General features: G+C 44.3%; 1 protein-coding gene across 9 annotated transcripts in view; it reads right to left on the minus strand.

Moving 5' to 3' along the window:
• ELAVL2 (ELAV like RNA binding protein 2) overlaps window positions 1–20,414 on the minus strand; it is a 178,777-nt gene that overhangs the window by 24,905 nt on the left and 133,458 nt on the right. For 7 of the 9 annotated variants that reach the window (XM_040417192.1, XM_040417191.1, XM_040417194.1 and 4 more), the window contains exons 4-5: window positions 19,596–19,749; window positions 4,577–4,802 (exon numbers count right to left, since the gene is read on the minus strand). In XM_040417192.1, coding sequence (XP_040273126.1) covers window positions 4,577–4,802; window positions 19,596–19,749 — 380 coding nt within the window. Of the gene's footprint in view, window positions 1–2,279; window positions 2,286–4,564; window positions 4,803–16,227; window positions 16,233–19,591; window positions 19,750–20,414 lie in introns of all 9 variants that reach the window. The other 2 variants (XM_040417197.1, XM_040417196.1) reach the window with 2 other exon arrangements.

Consider the following 20,414-nt stretch of genomic DNA (forward strand, 5'->3'; position numbering starts at 1 on the left):
GCTCTGTCCCCATTGACTATAATGGGGGCAGAGCTCTGGCGCAGCACGGCAGTGCGTGGTGAAAGGCCGCCGGACTAGAAGTACTGCATGTCCAACTTTTTAGTCCGGCGGCCTCTCACCGCGAACTGCCGTGCTGCGCCGGAGCTTTGCCCCCATTATAGTCAATAGGGTCTGGGGACGGAGCGGCGGTATATGTAACATGGTATACAGCATTATTGGGGGGGCTCTATGGAGAAGTGGGGGGGGGCACCTACTAGGGGCTTTATGACGCGGCTCCGCCTGGCTCCTAACATTTTTAGCTGGCTCCTAGATTCCAAGGAAATTTGTCAAGCCCTGCTGTACCCAGATGGAGACCAGTGATGCAAGGCTGTGTATATTGGGCTTCTGGATTTGGTGCAGTTATCTTTGATATTGGGCTGCCTGCTCCAAATTTTCTCTCTCTCAAAATGGTATCTGAAAGGCTATGCCTAAGAATAAAGGTGCCGCTGCTAATAATCGTTAATTTAACCACCTCCGGACCGCTGTACGCAGATTCGCGTTCCAGAGGTGGCAGCCCTGCGCTCAGCGACGCATATACGCGTCATCTCGCGTGAGCCGGGATTTCCTGTGAACGCGCGCACACAGGCGCGCGCGCTCACAGGAACGGAAGGTAAGAGAGTTGATCTCCAGCCTGCCAGCGGCGATCGTTCGCTGGCAGGCTGGAGATGTGTTTTTTTTAACCCCTAACAGGTATATTAGACGCTGTTTTGATAACAGCGTCTAATATACCTGCTACCTGGTCCTCTGGTGGTCCCCTTTGTTTGGATCGACCACCAGAGGACACAGGTAGCTCAGTAAAGTCCCACCAAGCACCACTACACTACACTACACCCCCCCCGTCACTTATTAACCCCTTATTAGCCCCTGATCACCCCATATAGACTCCCTGATCACCCCCCTGTCATTGATTACACCCCTGTCATTGATCAACCCCCTGTAAAGCTCCATTCAGATGTCCGCATGATTTTTACGGATGCACTGATAGATGGATCGGATCCGCAAAACGCATACGGACGTCTGAATGGAGCCTTACAGGGGCGTGATCAATGACTGTGGTTATCACCCCATATAGACTCCCTGATCACCCCCCTGTCATTGATTACACCCCTGTCATTGATTACCCCCCTGTAAAGCTCCATTCAGATGTCCGCATGATTTTTACGGATGCACTGATAGATGGATCGGATCCGCAAAACGCATACGGACGTCTGAATGAAGCCTTACAGGGGCATGATCAATGACTGTGGTTATCACCCCATATAGACTCCCTGATCACCCCCCTGTCATTGATCAACCCCCTGTAAAGCTCCATTCAGATGTCCGCATGATTTTTACGGATGCACTGATAGATGGATCGGATCCGCAAAACGCATCCGGACGTCTGAATGAAGCCTTACAGGGGCGTGATCAATGACTGTGGTTATCACCCCATATAGACTCCCTGATCACCCCCCTGTCATTGATTACACCCCTGTCATTGATTACCCCCCTGTAAAGCTCCATTCAGATGTCCGCATGATTTTTACGGATGCACTGATAGATGGATCGGATCCGCAAAACGCATCCGGACGTCTGAATGAAGCCTTACAGGGGCATGATCAATGACTGTGGTTATCACCCCATATAGACTCCCTGATCACCCCCCTGTCATTGATTACACCCCTGTCATTGATTACCCCCCTGTAAAGCTCCATTCAGATGTCCGCATGATTTTTACGGATGCACTGATAGATGGATCGGATCCGCAAAACGCATACGGACGTCTGAATGAAGCCTTACACGGGCGTGATCAATGACTGTGGTTATCACCCCATATAAACTCCCTGATCACCCCCCTGTCATTGATCACCCCCCCCTGTCATTGATCACCCCCCCCCTGTCATTGATCACCCCCCTGTCATTGATCACCCCTCTGTAAGGCTCCATTCAGACATTTTTTTGGCCCAAGTTAGCGGAATTTTTTATTTTTTTTTCTTACAAAGTCTCATATTCCACTAACTTGTGTCAAAAAATAAAATCTCACATGAACTCCCCATACCCCTCACGGAAACCAAATGCGTAAAATTTTTTAGACATTTATATTCCAGACTTCTTCTCACGCTTTAGGGCCCCTAGAATGCCAGGGCAGTATAAATACCCCACATGTGACCCCATTTCGGAAAGAAGACACCCCCAGGTATTCCGTGAGGGGCATATTGAGTCCATGAAAGATTGAAATTTTTGTCCCAAGTTAGCGGAACGGGAGACTTTGTGAGAAAAAAATTAAAAATATCAATTTCCGCTAACTTGTGCCAAAAAAAAAAAAATTCTATGAACTCGCCATGCCCCTCATTGAATACCTTGGGGTGTCTTCTTTCCAAAAAGGGGTCACATGTGGGGTATTTATACTGCCCTGGCATTCTAGGGGCCCCAAAGCGTGAGAAGAAGTCTGGTATCCAAATGTCTAAAAATGCCCTCCTAAAAGGAATTTGGGCCCCTTTGCGCATCTAGGCTGCAAAAAAGTGTCACACATCTGGTATCGCCGTACTCAGGAGAAGGTGGGGAATGTGTTTTGGGGTGTCATTTTACATATACCCATGCTGGGTGAGATAAATATCTAGGTCAAATGCCAACTTTGTATAAAAAATGGGAAAAGTTGTCTTTTGCAAAGATATTTCTCTCACCCAGCATGGGTATATGTAAAATGACACCCCAAAACACATTCCCCAACGTCTCCTGAATACGGCGATACCAGATGTGTGACACTTTTTTGCAGCCTAGGTGGGCAAAGGGGCCCACATTCCAAAGAGCACCTTTAGGATTTCACAGGTCATTTACCTACTTACCACACATTAGGGCCCCTGGAAAATGCCAGGGCAGTATAACTACCCCACAAGTGACCCCATTTTGGAAAGAAGACACCCCAAGGTATTCCGTGAGGGGCATGGCGAGTTCCTAGAATTTTTTATTTTTTGTCACAAGTTAGTGGAAAATGATGATTTTTTTTTTTTCATACAAAGTCTCATATTCCACTAACTTGTGACAAAAAATAAAAACTTCCATGAACTCACTATGCCCATCAGCGAATACCTTGGGGTCTCTTCTTTCCAAAATGGGGTCACTTATGGGGTAGTTATACTGCCCTGGCATTCTAGGGGCCCAAATGTGTGGTAAGGAGTTTGAAATCAAATTCTGTAAAAAATGACGAGTGAAATCCGAAAGGTGCTCTTTGGAATATGGGCCCCTTTGCCCACCTAGGCTGCAAAAAAGTGACACACATCTGGTATCTCCGTATTCAGTAGAAGTTGGGGAATGTGTTTTGGGGTGTCATTTTACATATACCCATGCTGGGTGAGAGAAATATCTTGGCAAAAGACAACTTTTCACATTTTTTTATACAAAGTTGGCATTTGACCAAGATATTTATCTCACCCAGCATGGGTATATGTAAAATGACACCTCAAAACACATTCCCCAACTTCTCCCGAGTACGGAGATACCAGATGTGTGACACTTTTTTGCAGCCTAGGTGGGCAAAGGGGCCCATATTCCAAAGAGCACCTTTCGGATTTCACTCGTCATTTTTTACAGAATTTGATTTCAAACTCCTTACCACACATTTGGGCCCCTAGAATGCCAGGGCAGTATAACTACCCCACAAGTGACCCCATTTTGGAAAGAAGAGACCCCAAGGTATTCGCTGATGGGCATAGTGAGTTCATAGAACTTTTTATTTTTTGTCACAAGTTAGTGGAATATGAGACTTTGTAAGAAAAAAAAAAAAAATAATAAAAAAATCATCATTTTCCGCTAACTTGTGACAAAAAATAAAAAGTTCGATGAACTCACTATGCCCATCAGCGAATACCTTAGGGTGTGTACTTTCCGAAATGGGGTCATTTGTGGGGTGTTTGTACTGTCTGGCCATTGTAGAACCTCAGGAAACATGACAGGTGCTCAGAAAGTCAGAGCTGCTTCAAAAAGCGGAAATTCACATTTTTGTACCATAGTTTGTAAACAGTATAACTTTTACCCAAACCATTTTTTTTTTACCCAAACATTTTTTTTTTATCAAAGACATGTAGAACAATAAATTTAGAGCAAAATTTATATATGGATGTCGTTTTTTTTGCAAAATTTTACAACTGAAAGTGAAAAATGTCATTTTTTTGCAAAAAAATCGTTAAATTTCGATTAATAACAAAAAAAGTAAAAATGTCAGCAGCAATGAAATACCACCAAATGAAAGCTCTATTAGTGAGAAGAAAAGGAGGTAAAATTCATTTGGGTGGTAAGTTGCATGACCGAGCAATAAACGGTGAAAGTAGTGTAGGTCAGAAGTGTAAAAAGTGGCCTGGTCTTTCAGGGTGTTTAAGCACTGGGGGCTGAGGTGGTTAAAACAAAAAAAAAGGCCATTAAGGCCCAAACACCTCTAGCATTAGTTTCTAGAAACTGCACTTGTATGTTGTGCTTCACACAGTAAAAAATATAATAATGCACTGAAAAAAAAAAAAAAATACAGTAAGCATTTAGAAAAACAGTGAACATACAAACCAACCTAAATCGCTGAGCTTGTTGAGCAAGTGGTCCTGGGTACCTCCGGTTTGGGGATTGGTATAACTGGGACAGAATAGTGTGGTTTACTTTTTGGCTTGGGTTGTTCGCAAATTTAACAGTTATGGGTTCTGTTGCTCCAGGTGGTTTCTGACCATTTAGGCCTTTAATAGCTTCCTCAGCCTCAATCCTTTTGTCAAAGCGAATAAATCCAACTCCCCTGGATACACCTATTGTGGAAATATAACTGCATGTTATAAAACTGAAATACGGGGCAACAGCATGCAGCAAAGATTACATCAGCCGCAATAAGACCAGTCACAGAGAAAACTATGCCAAAACAATACATTCAGGTTACACTTTTTGCTTTGTTAGTCAACTATGGCTAGCTTATATTCCTAGGGAAAAAATATATTTGTACTATTAACCAGTATATAGAAAAGAGGGCTCTCAACTGCTATCTTCTGAAAGAAAAGATGATTAAAGGGGTTATGCCATTGTTCTTTCAATGGTAGCTACAGCGCATATCTCGATTTGTATCAGGCTTTTGTCGGGTGCACATCCCTCTATAGACCCGTCTCCACCTTAGGCCTCATGCACACGACCAATGTTGTGTTCCGTTCCGCAAAATGGGGTTCCGTTGTTCCGTGATTCGTTTTTGTGGGTCTTCCTTTATTTTTGGAGGACCACCAGGAATAAAGGAATGTAAAAAAAAGTCTAAGACAGGTTTGCCATGCAAATGATAGGAAAAAAATCGGACGCGGACGACAATCTTGTGTGCATCCGCGTTTTTTAGCGGTCCCATTGACTTGAATGGGTCCGCAAACCGTTTTCCGCAAAAATAATAGGACAGGTTATATTTTTTTTGACGGACTGGAACCACGGATCACAGATGTGGATGGCAAACGGTGCATTAGCCGAGTTTTCAACGGACCCATTGAAAATCAATGGGTCCGCAGAAAATCACGAAAATACGGCGCAACGGACACGGAATAAAACAACGGTAGTGTGCATGAGGCCTTAGGGTAAGTATTTTGTAGTGTACAGACGGCATGTGATCCATAGTTACATAGTTAAAGGGAACCTGTCACCGGGATTTTGTGTATAGAGCTGAGGACATGGGTTGCTAGATGGCCGCTAGCACAACTGCAAAACACAGTCCCCATAGCTCTGTGTGCTTTTATTGTGTAGAAAAAACAATTTGATACATATGCAAATTAACCTGAGATGAGTCCTGTCCCTGACTCATCTCACATACAGGACTCATCTCAGGGTAATTTGCATATGTATCAAATCGGTTTTTTTACACAATAAAAGCACACAGAGCTATGGGGACTGGGTATTGCGGATGTGCTAGTGGCCATCTAGCAACCCATGTCCTCAGCTCTATACACAAAATCCCGGTGACAGGTTCCCTTTTATGTCTTTTTTCAACTAAATTAGTCTATCAAGTTCAACCAAGGGATAGGTGGGGACGCGAATCCCAGAAGGAAGCGAGACTCAGGGCTACTCATGTCCTTAAGCCCGAAATGTCACTATTATGCACCTGAATGTTCAGCTGAAATGAATGAATAAAGAACACTTACGAATACTACAAATTGGTGTGCCGTCTGAAATCTTGTACCTACAAAGGGGTTATGTCATGATTGATATAAATAATGAAAAGCAGACATCATATAGTACATGACAGTCTTTTTATAACAAAGCTAGAACCAGCCCTGTACCTCACATGGACCCAGAGATCGCCTCATGTATTGCTCATGTATTTTCGCTTTAGGCTGGCAACTCAAGGGGACAGTGCCCTTTTTAGCTGCAGCTCTCTCCCCATCACAGCTCAGGTGGCAACATTATAATGAAAAGAATCGCTCACAAATAAAACATTTTGGTAACCGTATAAATTACCAAAGTAACTACTTTTCATAATGGTGGCACAACCCCCGTCATGGCGATAAGCTCTTGACTGTAACCAGACATATAAAAGCGTTGAGTTCCAGTGCAATCTGCTGCTGTCCCATGGCACTGCAGATAGCTGTTACTGTGCTGTCATTAGACAGCTGGGTCACAGTTAAAGTGTAATGGTCATTCTTTTTTTTTTTGTAATGTGTAGGGGCAGTGATACTGACCATTTTTGTAATACACTTTAATTACTAAAATCATACATTTCTATTAGAAAAATAGCTCTAAAGTGGCCCATTTTGAGCCTTAGCAATGCTCCTCTGTCTTCTGTTTACATAACACGGTCAGACAGAGGAGCGTTGCTAAGGCTCAAAATGGGCCACTTTAAAGCCATTTTTTAATAGAAATGTACAATTTTAGTAATTAAAGTATATTCCAAAAAGGGTTAGTATCACTGCCCCTACACAAAAAATAAATAAAATATAAAAAAAATGACAGTTACACTTTAATAATCGCTGAGACCAGGAAAAGTGGTCTCTCTGTGTGGCACCACGGTGTACAGGGATCCATGGCACGCTAAACCAAAAAGGCCAGCAGGGGAGCACTCTTCATGGAAGACCGCCACCTGCTGGCAGTAAAATTAACTGTGAGCATGCAGTTTCTGGATTAATCCCTTCCTGCCCAGACTCTGGCAGGAAGGGGTTAATTCACTTAAAAAAATAAAATTGAAAGAAAAAATTAAACCGTTATAGCTATAGTTACTAGTTTTAGCAATAACTAGTAACAGTATAGCAGACTACATACACACATTTCCCCCCCCCCCCCCCCCCACAAACACACTTTCATTGATAAAAAAAAATATATATCCATTAGTTTTACTTCGATTAGTATGCTGGATCTTGTGTGTAAAACATACAAATCTACACACATTTTTTCCATTTTGCTTTCTCAAAAAACTTAAACATTTAGAAATGTCTTATTTTGATATCTTAGAACTGCTACAAAGAAATTGAAAAATAACTTTTTCATAATTCACTTTTTCCTTAAATATATTTTTAAATATATCTAATGGCACAAAAGAAAGGTCTAAGATGTCCCATTAAAAATAGTATCAAATACATATAGATTGGCTCAAAAATCAGTTATTTGCAGTTAGATAGGGCCCATTGCTAAAACAGAAAAATTGGCCTGGTAAGGAAGGGGGTAAACGTTGAGGTAATGAAGCAGATTCAATAGCAGGCTTTCAAGACTACTTAAAAGGGATTCTGTCACCAGGTTTCACCCCTGTCAGCTAAACATATGCTGATGTTCAGGGCCTCATCAGGATTCCTAATGTGGGCTTCTAAATGTGATCCGTAGCCTTAGGGTTCATTCACACGTCCGTAAGTGTTTTGCGGATCCGCAAAACACGGACACCTGCAATGTGCAATCCGCAATTTGCGGATCCGCACATCACAGACACTATAATAGAAAATGCCTTTTCTGGTCCGCAATTGCGGACAAGAATAGGACATGTTCTATTTTTTCCAGGAACGATATTGCGGATCCCGAAAAAACGGATCCTGAAAAAATGGATGCGGATCCAGGAAATGTGGATTTGCATCCGTTCCAGCCCCATTGAAAGTGAATGGGTCCGCAAATTGCGGAACGAATGCGGACCCAAATTACGGACGTGTGAATGGACCCTTATTTTGCTAAAAAACAGGTTTTACTAACCTGTCAAAGAAATAAGGTGCCCAAGGGGATGTCAAGGGATGCAAGGTGCCGGCCGCACCCACCGCCGCCTTTCCACACTTCTGCACCGCCTCCTAATCCTCTGTGCCGCCTCTCGCTCTTCCTCCCCCTGCTGTAAGATATCGCGCGTGCGCACAGGGCTCTGAGAGGCTGGCGCCAGAGTGCAGGTCATACCTGGGTTGAGCGAAGTGCTGGCGCATGCGCACTTCGCTTTAAGAAGCCAAATCGAGAAGTCCGCACGGGCGCATCAGGCAGAGCCCTGTGCGCACGCGCGAGATCTTACAGCAGGAGGAGGGGGGATGGAGGGAGAGCAAGAGGCGGCACAGAGGATTAGGAGGCGGTGCAAAAGTCTGGAAAGGCGGCGCTGGGCACGAACGGCGGTGGGTGCGGCCGGCACCTTGCATCCCTTGGGCACCTTATTTCTTTGAATGACAGGTTAGTAAAACCTGTTTTTTAGCAAAATAAGGCTACGGATCACATTTAGAAGCTCACATTAGGAATCCTGATGAGGCCCTGAACATCAGCATATGTTTAGCTGACAGGGGTGAAACCTGGTGACAGAATCCCTTTAAACTTTCTGCTGGGGGTACGCAAACTGTATTAATACATATATTGCGACAAATTTATTGACTTTAATGTGTTAAACAGAGTCCAACGGATTCATCTTTGGACTCCGTTTGACCTGTTTTCTGTTCCTTTCCAGCATTTCTGCCAAACAGAATAGCGTGGTAGACTGGAGGAATGAACATGTCAGAGGAAGTAGGAGAGAGCCCAATGACATGGAGTGGGCAATAGTAGCCATACATTATAGACATTATATTCGACAGTGAGAGATCACCACATATTGGAATATATGAGAGATGATAACTAGACTGTGGAAAACGCCAGTGATGCAAAATGACAAATTTGTGCAATATATTCATTCCTGTTTTGTGAGTTAAAGGAAGACTTTCCATATTGGGGGGGGGGCTCGTCCTGGGCCAGGAACTTCTTGTACAGTCCTTCAGACATGATGAAGGTCACTGGAATCAGGCAGCAAAGCCCTTTCCGTCTCATGCCACAAGCACCGGAGCTAGAATCTGCTTGCTGCTGCAGCAGTTCCCAGAATTAGGCCATTCTTTTTCTCCTGCAGGATGTGCTCTCTAAAGTCCAGCACCACCTACAGAGGAGAGCAATGACATGTATACTTACATTTGCGATACAGGTGCCAGATGACTGTGGTGCTCAGTGAGCAGGGCTATGAAAATACTGACCCAGGTTTTATTTCTTATTGTGTGACCATGCAAATTCACTCTCGTTCTACACCTCTGCCCTATTTCACCAACATAGACAGCCCCAGCAGTATATTTATACACCTCGTGCACAAATGGTGTGGTCAGATTTTGTGCTAGACCACCCCTAATGCAGACCTTAAGCCATTAACACCTTAAGGACCACCCATTGTGGTTGAGGTTTTAGAGGGAACTAAGTGCTTCTGTGAATACTACTGTTCTACAAATGAACGGTTAACCGCTCCATTTTTAGAGCAGCTTTTTACTCTACCTACTGGATAAGAGATGGCTCCAATCTCCACTGTTAACCCTTTTACAAAGTGTTGGACCACAGCATGGTAAAAGAAGACTTCCCCCTCTGATTGGGCCCAGTGATCTGATCAGAGGTGGGGTAAGCCCTATGTAGTCCGCCCAGAGGAACTAAAAAGGAACTAAGGAATGTAAGTTCAGTAATCCTGCTGTTAAGGCACACCAGTATTGCCCTACCTAAAGCATGTGAGAGAAACTGAACATAATGTAATAGCATACAGGAAAATGCTAATACACTACAGACATAAAATAATTTTTTAAGACCGTGGAGTACTGTGTACAGTTCTGGGCTCCTGTAAACAAGGTAGACATAGCAGAGCTAGAGAGGGTTCAGAGGAGGGCAACTAAAGTAATAACTGGAATGGGGCAACTACAGTACCCTGAAAGATTATCAAAATTAGGGTTATTCACTTGAGAAAAAAGACGACTGAGGGGAGATCTAATTACTATGTATAAATATATCAGGGGTCAGTACAGAGATCTATCCCATCAGCTATTTATCCCCAGGACTGTGACTGTGACGAGGGGACATCCTCTGCGTCTGGAGGAAAGAAGGTTTGTACACAAACATAGAAGAGGATTCTTTACGGTAAGAGCAGCGAGACTATGGAACTCTCTGCCTGAGGAGGTGGTGATGGTGAGTACAATAAAGGAATTCAAGAGGGGCCTGGATGTATTTCTGGAGTGTAATAATATTACAGGCTATAGCTACTAGAGAGGGGTCGTTGATCCAGGGAGATATTCTGATTGCCTGATTGGAGTCGGGAAGGAATTTTTTATTCCCCTAAAGTGGAGAAAATTGGCTTCTACCTCACAGGGTTTTTTGCCTTCCTCTGGATCAACTTGCAGGATGACAGGCCGAACTGGATGGACAAATGTCTTTTTTCGGCCTTATGTACTATGTTACTACTATGTTACTATGTTACCGTAAACCCTAACTGGGATTATAAAAAGACAAAAAGCTAAAAAAATATTAAGTGGCAACCTAGAATAGTGTTGCATTTCATTATAACATACCAGCAGCATATATACCTATAGGAATTCAGTTAAATAAGCGGTCCCCAACCACCAGGCCGCGGCCCAGGACCTGGAAGATTGTTTGCCGGTCTGCGGCAATCAGGGCAGTCTTTAAAGCGGTACTAATATAGCGCTTCCATTATGTAAGAGCTTCCTTAGTACAGGAGGACCAGAAAGCGGTGAAGGATCTGTACTCACCGCTTCCTGGTCCTCGGCTCGGCTATCGGCTGTGCACAGCGTGAGGTCGCTCTGTGACCTCACACTGTGTGCCGCGATACACAGCTGGGGGCCGGCATAGGGGGCTGATAGATGGCTAAAGGTTAGGGGGTTGATCTGAGGCATTGGGGGTCTGATCTGAGGTCTGATTAACATTGGGGGTTTGATTGCTGGTCTGACCTGAGGTGTAATGAAAAATATTTTTTCTTATTGTTCTACTCTAAATTCTAGGTGCGTCTTAAAGGGCGAAAAATACGGTACAGTGCAGCAGAGACCCTAGTCAGTTTATATAGTTGTTATAGTGTTATATATTTTAATATGCACCTTGTGTTTTGTTATGCGCGTGAATCAGTCAGCGCCGACTAGCGCCCCCCTAAGCCCCGCCTACCCACAAGGGCAATGGCCGTGTGCATGAGGCCCAAGTTAAAAAAAAATCTAATCTAGTGAATATTGTAGACTCCTAGAGGGGCTAAAAAAATAAAGAAACAAATGTTAAAAAAATTATAAGAAAAAAAAGGATAAATTTAACCATAAACATCATTGGCATCGTCATGTCAGAAAACGTCTGTACTTTTAAAATGTAAATATATTTATCCTATACGGAAAATAGTGCAACGGGAGGGGGGGGGGGGGGGGGAATCGAAATGGCCGATTCACAACTTTTTCATTGTTCTGCTTACAAAAATAAAACTGAATATGATCGAAAAGTAACAAACACTCCAAAACTGTATCAATAACTAGAGCTCGCAGAAAAGGGTCCCCACAATGCTCAGTAGACCTAACTATATATATATATATATATATATATATATATATATATATATATATATATATATATATATATATTATAGTTAGAATGTGCATATTTTTTCAGTATTGAAACACAAAAATACCTCCACACATATACTACTCACAAAAAGTTAGGGATATTTGGCTTGTGGATTGAATTTCAGGATGAACCTAAAATGCATTCTAACCTTTACAGCTGAATGTGACCTCCAAACTTTTAAATGCACATGTCCAACTGTTCAATGTTTCAGTACTTTTTGCACAACTTGCTGTTCTCTAACAAGGAGCTTAACTGCAAAATTCACAACAGGTGCATGAACCATGAATGATGGTCGAATACATTTCCTGGTTCAATTAGAATTGGTATTTAAACAGTCCTCAACATGTTGTTCAAATTTTGAAATCATGAGACCAAGACGACGCCTAACAATTGATCAACAGTACCTCGCCATTGCGAGGCTTCAAGCAGGATGTTCTCAGAAGTGGCCACTGAGCTTAGAGTGTCAGTGTCATCAGCAGATTGCAACAAAGAGAAACTGGAAGAGTCATGGAAAGACATAGAAGTGGACGCCCTTTGGCCATATCCCACACTGATAACTGCTTCATTATGAACAATGAATGCCCTGTGGAACCGGATGATGAATGCCACACAACTCCAGGCCATAGGCATCCATGTGTCACCTCAGACCACTCGAAATCATTTACATCAGCGTGGCCTGCATGCTAGACGCTGACAATTACTTATAATAGATATAATGGATGTACAACACGTATTAATTAGGAAAATTCATGAGGAGAGTCAAAGTGCTTCTAAAATTACCTTTAATTAGACTTAGGGGTAACAGGGCGAATACCCTAGTGATAGACAAAAAGAAAAAAAGGCTCTCGCCAAAACAAATTAGTAACTGGTTTTGTGCAGGAACCAAAAGGTGAAAGTGGGGTGGCAAGGTTGAGCACTCGTGTAGAATTTCTATCCCTTTTATTCGCCCTAAATTCTAGTCTCTGCCCAAGGAAGCCCCCTGATGGTAGAGGCCCCCTGTCCCCGTACCTAAAGCCTGACTGAGCCCTATTAAAACCCTACATTCGTGTACGTATCCAATATGTACAAATTCACATGGGTGTAAAAATCAAGGTTTGTGTTAGTCAGCAGTAGTCCCCCTCTCCCTATCTGCCACTGTGGCGAGCATAAATACATCCTTCCACTTCACTGCAAGTAGTTGGTCACTTGCAAGGGCGAAGGATGTTCCTTTCTCCAAACACTTGGACACCAGCGGTTGTGGGTATCCCACTATTTTTACGGATTGTCCCACAAGCCCCTGTGTTTGCAGCATGGATGGATTTAAAAAGGGGAATACTGGTATAAAAATTATCAATGTACACGTGGTACTCTGTGTAGGAATGGCGCCAATTTTTATTGGTGTTCCAATAATTTCGGGGCAGTCCTAGGGGGTTAAGTTGGAAGTCTCTGCCTTTATTAACAGACAGACCGCAGGTGTAGCCGGTTGTACTCTAGCACACCTTATATAATTTTACCCCATATATGTCACGCTTGGAGGGAATAAACTGACAGAAGGAAAGGCAGCCTATAAAACTAAAGGGATTCATCGACAGATTTTTATCAGGGGTATATAATTTTGAATGAATCCCTAAAGAAGGAAATAAGGGGTCTCAATTTATTTAGCCGGTCGTAAACTGGGTCAGTTCTGGTGGGACACTTGGGAATTGCCCAGGGTAAACCCCACAAAAGTTTTTTAATTTCGGGGACACTTGTGGGGTCCACTGTCTTCTATAAATAGATGAGGGCTTTGTACAGCAAACTGTGTGGCGTACAGATTAATCTGCTGCACAATTAATTCCAGGACTTTATAAAAATCATAAAAGGGTAAAATTGGTGACGTCCACATTAATTTGGGGAGTAGATAAAAATTGGGGTACTTGGGACTATGCGGTCTGGGGATGGAAGCGGAGCTAGAGTCCCCGCTATCTGAAAATATTTCTACCTCTGAAGTGGTGTCTGATTTAGAGTTGTCAGAATATGGAAATTCATATGCCTGCACCGTACTGTATAATCATTGAGACATTTTTTGTATATTAAAGCCCAGAAAGAAAAAATAATATTTATATATATCCCACCCTAAAAAATTAAAAGTCCATGTTCGGTAGCATCAGTAGCGGTGCGTCCACTGACCGACAATTATGGACGGACCCTAATAGATGCCCACTGATCGACTAACAGATGGACAGTAACAGATGGCCTTTGACTGCCAGTAACAGACGGATAAACGGTCACGGCTGCCATATAGTGTGTGCATGCGCTGGGCTGCCGCCGTCATCTATATTAAGGGACTGGGGGATGGGGTGAAGATCGGAACCCAGCTTTCCTTTATGGAGAAGCTGGGGAACCCGATCCTGCCACTGGAGACTTTCTCCCTCCTCTCTTACATGAGTTTACAGCTCATCACGGTCTCTCATGACTGCCCTGAGCCCACAGCTACCTCCGGTAGCTGTGGGCAGAGAGCTCCTGCGCTTTTTTTTATAGCGCTAGCTTGGACTGAAGCCCAAGGCCCCTTAGAGACTGCAGCCAAGCTAATCCCAGGTGCGTCCAGAGAGGGTTCACCCAGTTTGCCCTCTCCCTGCCCCTTCGTTTGTCCATTTCCCAGCCTCCGATCAGACCCTCGGACCAGCCTCCGATCAGACCCGCGGACCAGCCTCCGATCAGACCCTCGGACCAGCCTCCGATCAGACCCTCGGACCAGCCTCCGATCAGACCCTCGGACCAGCCTCCGATCAGACCCTCGGACCAGCCTCCGATCAGACCCTCGGACCAGCCTCCGATCAGAGGTTTAAAAAAATAAATAAACTAAACCTACCTCTCCAGCTCCGGACGGCGCTGCCACTCGACAGATTCACTTATCCTCCCTGGTCTTCACGTCGCGCTGTACTATGGCCTTACAGAGCACAGCGTCAGGTCATAGTGTGCGTCTACGTGCACTACGTCCTGACACTGTATAACAGGACACACGGCGGGCCGGAATTAGACCAGGGAAGGTGAGGACAGCCACTGCGGTGCTGTGATCTTCCTGTGCCTCCCGCATACTAATGGGATAATGGAAGCGGGCATTAGTATTTTCATTATGTGTCTTGGCAGGGGGCCACATGAGATGATCCCGCGGACCGTATGTGCACCGCGGGCCGGAGGTTCCCCACCTCTGCTATATATACAAAAAAATAACTTCTGGAAAATGTTATTGGTCTTTAAAGGTAACCTGTCATCAACTTTATGCCGACATCACTGAGGGCAGCATAAAAAAGTGACAGAAATGCTGTTTTCAGCGGTGTGTCACTCATGAGCTATAAGTTAGTGGTTGCCAAGAACCAGCGTCATAATCATTGCAGCCCAGGTCTTGAAAAGAGTCAAATCTACTGAAGAGTCATGGTTATTCATAATTTCCTGCACTCTCACCCACCTGCTGATGATTAGTAGTTCCCTCCTAAAGAGAAAGGGAAAAAAAACTAGGTATAAGACTGTCGGTCATCAGCAGATGGGTGAGGAGAGCAGGAATTCATGAATAACCAGGACTCTTCTCAGGTGGCCGGGACTCTTTTCCAGGCCCAGTCTGCAATGATTGTGATGTTGGTTCTCTGCAACCACTTACATTTAACTTTTAAATGACAGACCACTGAAATCAACTCACCTGTCTCTACGTTATGCTGCCGTATGGGCATCATAAAGTTGATGACAGGTTCCCTTTAAGGCAAAAAAAAAAAAAAAATGTAATGAGTTGTGCACCAACAAGATTTACAATTTTTTTAAAAATGGGAATTTTTTGAGAGGTTTTTCCAATTTAGGAGGTTAAAAAAAATTTTTTTCTGCTTTACATCACTGTGTACCGATCTGAGACAAGCTTATGCCCTTTGAGTCCTACGGGAGAAAAGCGCTTTACAAATGTTTTGTTGTTGTTTACATATCAGTGTCCTATCCTACTATTAGGATAGCCTATCAGCTTGCGACCAATGAGGGTTTGACCTCCTCACCCACCCCATTGAGAAAAACTCCCAACGTCTTAAACAGAGGCTGTGATAGATGCTCAACAGTGGAAACAAGCACCCAGACTATTACAGTAAAAGAGTCAGATTGGCGGAGTCCTAAGTGGTCAGACCCCCATTGATCACACACTTCTTTATTATGTACAAGATAGGAAATACTGAATTGTTCGTCCTATAAGACCCACCTAGGTTTTAGAAGAGGAAAATGTAAAAAATATTAAATCAGACCACAATATCCAGTTCCCGATCACCCATAGACTATAAATATCCTTGGTCAGGATTTACGTCTCTGATAACATGTTACAGTCTTATCTTGGTTATCTTGTGACAAAAGCCATTGAAAGCCATTGAAATCCATTGAAAAGTTAGTCTAGACCAGTGCTTCTCAATTATTTTCTGTCATGCCCCCCCTAGGAAGAAGAAAACATTGCGCGACTGTAAATAGTATCATTTGTCTATAAAATTGTTATAAGTACACCTCTGCATAACACTGTATCCTTATTAACATATAAGAGAATAAAAAAAGTAAGAAATGTGGATCGGACACACACTTATGGGGGGATCTGTGGATGACGGACACTTATGGGGGGATCTGTGGATGATGGACACTTATGGGGGGGATCTGTGGATGACGGACACTTATGGGGGGGATCTGTGGATGACGGACACTTATGGGGGGGGATCTGTGGATGACGGACACGTGGATGACGGACACTTATGGGGGGGATCTGTGGATGACGGACACTTATGGGGGGGATCTGTGGCTGGCACTGTTACAGGGGGATCTGTGGCTGGCACTGTTATATATGTGCCATCCACAGACCCCCCCCCACCCCATAACAGTGCCATCCACAGTGCCCCCCCAGCCCATAACAGTGCCATCCACAGACCCCCACCCCTTAACTGTGCCATCCACAGATTCCGTGTGCCCGCCGCCGCTTAAAGTTATTAAACATGCCCCCCTCACTCCTAATAGTACCGTATATCCGAATTTCTTCTGTATAATGCCGGCAGGCGAGCCGGGCGGCCGGCGCGTCCCTCAGTGACGTCACTTGTCTGCGCCGCCTGCTTCATTCATAAAGCAGGCGGCGCAGGCACGTGACATCACTGAGGGACGCGCCAGCCCCCCGGCCCGCCTGCATTATACAGAAGAAATTCGGATATACGGGACTATTAGGAGTGAGGGGGGCATGTTTAATAACTTAATTCAATAATACATTTTATATTAGTATCCCGAAGGGAGCGGTGGGGTGGGGCTATAGTACAGTGATCGCACCGCCCCACCGCTATTGCCGGCCCCCAGCTCCTCCTCCAGTCCCTCCCCCGGCCCCCGCTCCGTACATCGCGTCCAGCGCCTGCCTCTGATCAGACGGGAGATGAGCGCTTCCACATCTCCCTGCTGCATATTACACTGCGAGCTGTCGGCCGCCCGGCGCCCCTGTTGCTATGGCACCCTGTGCGGCCGCACAGCCCGCACACCCCAAAGGCCGGCCCTGAACGAGCCCCCCTTTACGGAGCCTGGCGCCCCCCCTGGGGGGCGCGCCCCTCTATTTGAGAAGCACTGGTCTAGACTATTTTTCTTGCCATTCTTTACTTAATGCGTTAAAGGGGTTATAGGCCCCTAAAATGCCTCCCCATAAGTCTGGTGTCACGGACACTCCCATGACAGGTGCCAGGAGATCAGACAGACTGGCAACACATGGGTTAATCTGAATGGTTCCTTGTGGATCATTTGTGTCTGTGTTGTTTTGGTAATGACCACACCTCTGGCAGGTGTTGTTGGTTTGGTCATTTAACTTCCCCTATTTATTACTGCTTACCCCTTTTGGGGGTGCGGTTTATAGCTTCAGTTTCTGGACTAGCTGGTTGTTGGATCTCGGTTGAGCTCCTGACGCTGCCTTTGCTCAATGTGAAGTTAAGTGTCGTCTTTCGTATTTTGTTTGTTATATTTCCCTGTCTTTTGTATCTAGGCCTGAGGGAGACTCCTGTTCATCCTTCTGGTGGAGGAATAGGTTGTCTCAAGTCCTGTCACTATACCAGGGCCCTACAGGGTGTGTTGGGGCTCTAGGTTCCTGTGTATGAACTTTCCTACCATCGAGGTCAGTTCATACTGACAGTCAGGACTTGGATTAGGGTTGTTCTAGGAGGTGACCTTCTCCTTTACCCTAGTTTCCAGGCCTAGTTCCTATCCCCTTTCCTCCTGTGCTCGGTGTGGAGTTTCCTACCCTCACTACATCCGTGAGTGACACCTGGCCCCTTGCACGGATAGTATTTACCACACTCTCTGGCACCCGCGTCACTTTTGACGCCCGCTGCTGCAGAACGAACCTCCCTAGCCTCACCCGGGATGTTAGGGAGGCTTGTTCCGAGCCAGCTATTGGCAAGGTAAGTACTATCCATGTGAGGGGCCCGGGCATATGGGGAGGCATTTTAGGGGTTGGATAACCCCTTTAAGTTTAGCTTAGATACATCTGTATTAAAACTTGGAACCAAACTCTGCTTCGGTTCTGACTGGTACCTCGGAACTGAAACAAAGTTCGGTTCCAAGTTTTAAAGTGGCTTTCCACTTTAAAAATCAACTACCAAAGTTATGCATTGAAGTCTCGTACGTCTTCGGCTCATCGGAGCTCGTACATGTTAATGCTGTATGGAGATGGATCTCCGTACAACATTAAAACAAATTTTTTTTTTTTTGTGAAGCTACTTCGGATTTAGCATCTGAAGATCGCTTCACTCATCACTATCCTTAACAACCAGCTCTATAACAATATCACATGATCTACTCCATTAGGTGAACGTCGTAAAAAGTGCAGTTTGTCCTGCACAAGACAAGCTCTCAGACATCTACATTATCAGAAAAATAGTTTATGGCAATGTAAAATACAACAGATTTTTAACAAAAATTATGCAAAAGTAAAACATGAAAAAAATTTCTCCTTGTGCCCTCCATACAGTATAATGTCTCCTTGGGGCTCCCATACAGTATAATGTCTCCTTAAGCTGTTTCAGGGAGCCGCTGCTCTCACCGGAGCTCTGGTGATGCAATACAGGCTCCTGGCAGCTTTCCAAGGACATGTACATGGTATAGTGTCAGTGCTTGGTACTGCAGCTCAGTCCCATTGACTTGAACGGCACAGAGCTGCAGCTGATGTACAGTGATATCGCTGACCTAGGAAAAGGCTGTGGCGCTCAAGGCCTCTACTAACAGCTGATCGGCAGGGGTCCCGAGTGTCACACCCATGCAGATCTGATACTGACAACCTATCCAGATTAGAAGGCATGCCAAATTAACCAACACCCATCAAAATAGAACCACCTCAATATCTTATGGCCAAGTATTAGCCAGGGCTTGGTGTCTAACATTTGCCTTGAAGAATCAGCTGTGTATTTCAGCAAAGAATTTCTTTAAAAATAAGACTGTTCACTTCTTAGAAGGAGCAGAGGGACCATTTCTACACAGCAGCTTGGAAATGAAGATTATAGCGGCTGCAAATTTATTACAAGTCATGGAAATGATTCCAAACCTGCACCTTCAGGGTGGAAATGACTCAGACTGGCTCACTGCATTCAACTATCTATTTTTGTACATGCATATTTATGAAGAACTCCAGCAGAAGATTGAATTTTCAGGCCCACATATCACCACATTTGCTATGTTCTGGAGGCAAGACTGCTGTTTTTCAGAAGAATTTTCTATAGCTTGATAAAGGAAAAAGGTGTCGCATGGCATTATTGTCTACTTACCAGTGACTTGATCAACAAGAATACGAGATGTAATAATGCGACCGTACTGAGAGAACAGTTGTTCCAGCTCTTTCTGGGTCATAGTTTTTGGAAGTCCGCTTACATAGAGGTTTGCATCCCTAATAGATGCTGAACTGGGACGAGCATAGGAAACCTTAAAAACAAAACAGTGAAAGGTTTCAGACTGAATGTGTTCATACCGTATAAGAAATAATTAAAAATGCCTGTTTTTTCTGAAACTAAAATACCTATCTGCACGATGGTACAAGGAAAAAAAAAAAAAGATTTTTAAATCGAACCACCTAAATTAACCCCATGTTGACAATACGTGTATGATGAACCCTGGGGGCTTTAAATATGCCACTCACTCGGGCGCTGAAGTAATGGTCACTTAACCCTTCAGTTGCTGTGGTAAATTTGGATTACGACATCTGAGCAGCCATTTGGAGGAAGGGTGCTCCATCAAACAGCGCCACTGAAATGAGATCACAGGAGCAGTTTGGTTGCTATGCTGAAGGCTCCCAGATCTGCCATATTAAGATTCCTGCTGAGTCACCACTGCGTCTATGATATGACTATATAACTATCACATGTTCAAGTCCTCTAAAAGGAGGAAAAATTAAGTTAAGAGTAAAAATCACCAAATATCCATGTCATCAGCCAGCCAGAATCCCACCCCATGCTGATGAGGGGCAAGCTGTCTACGGTGCTAAATCTTAGTAAGAGTTGCTTGCTTCACTAAGTGGTCTGGTGTTTTACATTATTGTTCCACAATCCAAAGTTAACCTTGTGAAACAGCGCTAAATGCTGAACCAGAAA

Source organism: Bufo bufo, chromosome 2 (assembly GCF_905171765.1).
Source record: "Bufo bufo chromosome 2, aBufBuf1.1, whole genome shotgun sequence".
Lineage (NCBI taxonomy): Eukaryota > Metazoa > Chordata > Amphibia > Anura > Bufonidae > Bufo > Bufo bufo.